General features: G+C 69.2%; 2 protein-coding genes across 2 annotated transcripts; one reads left to right on the top strand and one right to left on the bottom strand.

Annotated features, from left to right (window-relative positions):
* Positions 1-2,439: 2,439 nt before the first annotated feature.
* On the top strand, positions 2,440-4,004 carry H696_04259 (hypothetical protein; the record flags this gene model as incomplete). The annotated part of the gene is made up of 6 exons (XM_009498137.1): positions 2,440-2,445; positions 2,486-2,615; positions 2,766-2,976; positions 3,263-3,491; positions 3,616-3,671; positions 3,845-4,004. 6 exons carry the CDS (start codon positions 2,440-2,442, stop codon positions 4,002-4,004), a joined length of 792 nt encoding a protein of 263 aa, XP_009496412.1.
* Positions 4,005-4,539: 535 nt separating this feature from the next.
* H696_04258 (hypothetical protein) lies at positions 4,540-5,044 on the bottom strand (the record flags this gene model as incomplete). The annotated part of the gene is made up of 3 exons (XM_009498136.1): positions 4,540-4,584; positions 4,724-4,816; positions 4,988-5,044. 3 exons carry the CDS (start codon positions 5,042-5,044, stop codon positions 4,540-4,542), a joined length of 195 nt encoding a protein of 64 aa, XP_009496411.1.
* Positions 5,045-5,067: the final 23 nt, after the last annotated feature.

Raw genomic sequence — 5,067 nt, 5'->3', positions numbered from 1 at the left:
GCCGTACTGTGTGCGCGCTTGGGCCGGGGAGCGGGCGGCGCGGGGGCGGGCCCGCCAGCCGGCCTCCTCCCCGTGCCCCGCACGCAGGCCGCACCTGGGCGCGCGTGCGTGCGCGCTTTCATATACACACGTCCCCGGACACAGGGCGGGAGCTCGCGCCCGGAGGCACGCAGGAGATCGCCCCCTGGGGCGGCGGCGCGCCCCCCGGCCCGGCGAGGGGGGTTCGGGCCGGCGGCCCGCCAGGCGGCTGCTCTGACGTGGCTCGGTGGCCGCTACGCCGGGGGCTCCCTCTCCGGGGCGCGGCGCGGCCTCGCGCGCGCGCGCGCGCGCGAGACACACTGCCGCACCAGTGCCCAGGCCGGGCACCGGGAGGCCGGCATCAGGTGGAGCCTGTGCCGACGGGAGTCGGTGCCCTTTCCCTCGGTGCCCTTTCCCTCGGGGTCGGAGGGCGGCCGCCGGGACCGGCCAAGCCGGGTTGTGGCCCAGCTCCCAGGTCCGCCAGGACGCCGGCCCGGGAACCGGCGGGCGGACGCCCAGCGCCGGGGGGGGGGGGGCATGCACCCCCGAGCCCCTGGGCCTCCCCATGCTGACGAGGCCCAGTCCGGGCGGGGCAAGGGGAGGGCTGGCACAAAATTAACGGCACAGCAAGACGCGCCAGTCGGTCCGCTCCCGGCCTCTCTCCCGCTCTCTGTCTGTCCCTCCGGCCGAGATGCTCACACACGCACACACACACACACACACCCCGATGAAAGGGGGTCGGCGCCGACGTGTGCCCCTGCTTCTCCGCAGGCAGGGCAAGAGCGCGCGATCGACTCCAGCCACCCCGGGGGCCCCCGAGCGGGCGGCCAGCTCCGGCCGGCCTGCCCCACCGCATGGGCGGTCGCCGGTGCAGATCCATCGCGCCTCGCTGGGGAGGGAGAGAGCTCTTCCTCACGCTTCGCCACGGAGGTTCCTGTGACACGCCATACGTGGAGGCTCGGCCCCTCCCGGCCGGCTGCAAGGGCGCGGGGGGAGGGGCCACCTTTTTTCCCCCCCGCGCACAGGACCCTCTCCCGCCTCCGCCGGCCAGGGCGATTAACCGGCAACGTCATGATGCACGCGTGTGCGCATGCAAAGATCGCCGAGGCCGCGCCGCGCGCCCTCCCCGGGCTCCGGACGCGCCGGTGAAGGCCATTTCTCACGGAGCCGCGGGCGCCGCGGCCAGGATGCATGAATTAATCCGCGCCCCCTTGACCCCCCGCCCCCTGCCCGAGTCCGGCGGCCTCCCCAGGGGAGGATGCCAGACCGGGCCCTCCCTGCCGGCGGGCGGGAGCCCCCCTCTTCCTCGCCCGAGCACCGCCCCTTCTCGAGGCGGTTCACGCCCAAGGGCGACCTGGCACTCTGCCTTTGGGAGGGGGGGGGGGCGCGAGGAGAGCCGCCGAGGGGCCCCATCCTGCCGCGAGATAGTTAATCCCACAACCTCGACCAATCGGCTTGAGGCCATGTCCGCTCGCGCCTGCACACGCACACACGCACATGTACGCACGCACACACGCAGACAGCCGAGGGGCCGTAGAGGGGGGGCCGAGAGCAGGCGCACGACCTCCGGCTCTCGGACCGCTGGCCGGACTTTCGTCCCCCAGCTGCGGCGGTGGTCGGCACCGCAGATGTGCACCCACACACCCGGGGCATGCCATCATCGTCGCCATCACCGCCGGCCGTATCGCCATCACCGCGCTACTCCGCCACATAAGCGCCATGCGCCCCCCGGGGGAGGGGGGGGAGGGGGGGGGCGGGGGCTCGGCAAGCCGGCCGGGCCGGAGGGACAAATGTGCATATGTCGCCCAGGCCGGCAGACGCCAGCAGGCGCGCCCCCGGCGGCGGTGTGCCGCACACACACACACACACACACACACACACAGACCAAGATCGCGGGAGGGCTATCTGACGGGTGTGCGTCCCTCCATCACCCTGGTGCGTTTGGCGCGAGTGTCCGCGTCCCCCTCTCGCACCCGGCTGGGGGCCCGCCTCACGGCCCCAACACCCGGCGGCTTGGTCCTGGCCACAACCCCCCCCCCCCCCCCCCCCCTTCAGAGACCGGCTGAATGGGAGTCCTTTTTTCTCTGTCCGCGCGACACCCCGACGGCCCCGTCGGTCGCGCCCCAGCCCCCCAGGGGATGCCGAGGATGACACTGACCTCGCGATCGTATCTCGCCGCCGCCGCCACCGCCGCCACCCCGCCCACCCACCAGGCCCACAATTAATCACCCAGACCGCCGCGCCTGTTCGGTCCCCCTTCCTCCCCCCCCCCCCCGCCCTGGACACCGGCGTTGGGAAATGCATGCGCACAGCCATCCCCCTGCTCCTCTCTCCCCCCCCTGTGCTCCCGTTCTATTCGGGCCCGCGCGACGCGCTGACACGCGTGTCCTCGTCCCCTCGCGAATGCACGGCTGCGCGGTGATGTTGGTATTTGCCCCCTCCCCCCCCCCTCCCGCCTGCTGCCCAGGGCGACCTCCTGCGGTACGAGCTGGACGGTGTTGTCACGGTCAAGTCCTACATGGTTGGCATCGAGCTGGCCATCAGCCTGGCGCCGATCACCCTGCGGTCATCGTCAAGTGCGGTTGTGCCCTCCCCGCGTGCGTCGCCGTTGGTCCTTTCGCCCGGTCACCTGCTGTGTCGTGTGTGGCGGCCCCACTGACCGGATATGCGCTGGGTCCGATCCCCCCCGGTCGCCTGGCCTTCGTCCTCCCCCCCCCCTCCCCTCCCCCGGCGCCTGTGCTTCTCAGACACCGTGGTTCTTGACGACGCGGTTTTCCACGACCTGATCGATGTCGAGGCCTTCGAGGAGAACAACATGCTCTGTCTGGAGGTCCCGACTGGCGAGCTGTCTCTCATGAACTATCGCATCTGCGACAACCGGCCCACTGAGAATGGCTACCTCGCCGGTGGGTCGATCCCGTTCACGGTTTTCTCTCACATTGAGACTCCCCAGACGCCGTGCGCGCGCATCTTGTCACCGGCTGCCTCCGTTTTGTTGTGTTTTCCTCCCTAACCTCTCTCTCTTTTTCTTTTTCCCTCTCTTTTTCTTTTTCTCTGTCTTTTCCTTTTCCCTCTCTTCTTCTTCTTCTTCCTCTTCTTCTTCTTCTTCTTCTTCTTCTTCTCCGCCTTCCTCTTCTTCTTCTCCGCCTTCCTCTTCTTCTTCTCCGCCTTCCTCTTCTTCTTCTCCGCCTTCCTCTTCTTCTTCTTCTCCTCCCGCTCCTCTCGCCTGTCCCCCGGGCCACAGAAACATGCTCGAAATCTCGATGCGCCTCCGGTCGGATCTGCCCGAGCGCTTTGTCGGCCAGGACATCCGCGTGCAGCTGCCAGTGCCGGCTTGCACGCGCTCCGTGTCGTCGCAGTTCTCCGAGAGCTCCCAGTCCCGGCCGGTGGTGGTCCACCACCAGTCCCCCTCGATGATCGAGTGGAATGTCGGCCGCCTCCGGGGTGGCTCGGAGATCCAGATCAAGATGAAGGTGCGTGTGCTCTCTCTCCCCCCCCCCCCCCCTGCCCCGGCGCGCGTGCGCCCGTGCGCACCCACGCATAGATGATGCTCACATCGAAACCCAACACCCATGTGTGTTTGCGCGGCTTTCCCAGCTCACCCTGTCGGAGGCTCCGACCCCGGCCATCCGCCGGGCCATCGGGCCCATCAGGTATGTACGCGCGGTGTCGCGCGTGTCCCGGCGCTCGCGAGCGTGTGCTTCCCCCCCCCCCCCCCCCCCTGTCCGCCTCTTGAGCATGATGATGGCTCTCTGACCGCCACTCGCCGCCCTGCGTTCCCGTTCCTCCCCCCCCCCTCCTGGCTTTGACCGTCCGGCGGCCCCAGTCTGCGCTTCGAGGTGTCGGACTACCTGCCCAGCGGGTTCTCCATCCGCAAGCTGAGCGCCGTCCCCAGCCGGGGGCACACGTACAGCAACACCAACACCGAGATCAAGCCCTGGATCCGCAACATCACCCGCGCCAGCTCGTATGTCGTCCGGATCTAGGCGCACACGCGCGGGCGCACCTCGGCGAGAGTGACGACCCCATGTGTGTGTGTGTGTGTGTGTGTATATGTTGCTCCCTTCGCCCTTTGTTTCTCGTCGTCCTCGCCGGCGTGCGGCAAAATACACCCCCCTCTGTCTCGTTCATTCGATGGTGCGCCTTGGAAGTGCGGCAGGCAGGCCACGCCAAGTGCGCGTGTGTGTGTGTGTGTACGTGCGTGTGCGGCTCCAGGGGGGGATGCTCTGCACGCGCATGTGTGCGGGCGTGTCTCCTGCTATGAGATGGGCTATATATTGTGTCTGTGTGAAAAGTGCACAGGCAGGGCCACCACCATGTACGGAAGGGAAGGGCAGCCATGTGTGCGCGTGCCAGAGCCGCAGGGCAGCAAGCCAACAGGGTGGCCGGCCGGTCCCCACCCGCCCGGGGGTCCTCTGTGGCAAGCAAAAGAGGGACAGGAGGAAAGGAGGGGGGGGGGGGGGAAGGCACACAACCTGCCGGGCGGTCGGGGCGAAGGCGAGGTAGGCCCTGAGGGGGCTCTTACTCCTGCTCGACGAAGGAGGGGAGGACCTCCTGGAGGGTGCGCTGTGTCGGCGGGGAGGGGGTGGTCCCCGATGGTAGGAGCGCGCGAGGCATTCCCACGGCAGGGCAGGGCATGTGGCGGTCAGCAACAGCAGCGGGGCGGACGACCCGGAGGCATGGGGGCGGGGAAAAGGCAACGCACGCCCTTGTTGTAGTGGTTCATGAAAGAGGCGGTGGCATTGTCGAAGACAGACTCGAAGACCCAGGCGGAGGCGAAGACAGCCAGGAGGAAGGTCTAGCAGGGAGAGGGGCGAGGGAGCGGGGGCCGGGACACACCAGGACCAGCGGCCAGCCACCAGGTCAGTCGCGCTGTGTGCGAAGGGGGGAGGGAGGGGGAGCCAGGGGAAGCTGCCGCGCAGCCCGGGGCGGGGGGCGAGGGGGGGGGGGGGAGCTCAAGCGCGCGTACCGAGTTGCGGCGGAAGACGCCGTAGTAGAGAGCGTTACCGATGCGGTTGGCCAGCATGATTCTGCCGGAGGAGGGGGGGG

Source organism: Fonticula alba, assembly GCF_000388065.1.
Source record: "Fonticula alba strain ATCC 38817 unplaced genomic scaffold supercont2.7, whole genome shotgun sequence".
Classification (NCBI taxonomy): Eukaryota; order Rotosphaerida; family Fonticulaceae; genus Fonticula; species Fonticula alba.
The sequence above is the reverse complement of the archived record's forward strand: the minus strand, read 5'-3'. Positions and strand labels throughout refer to the sequence as shown.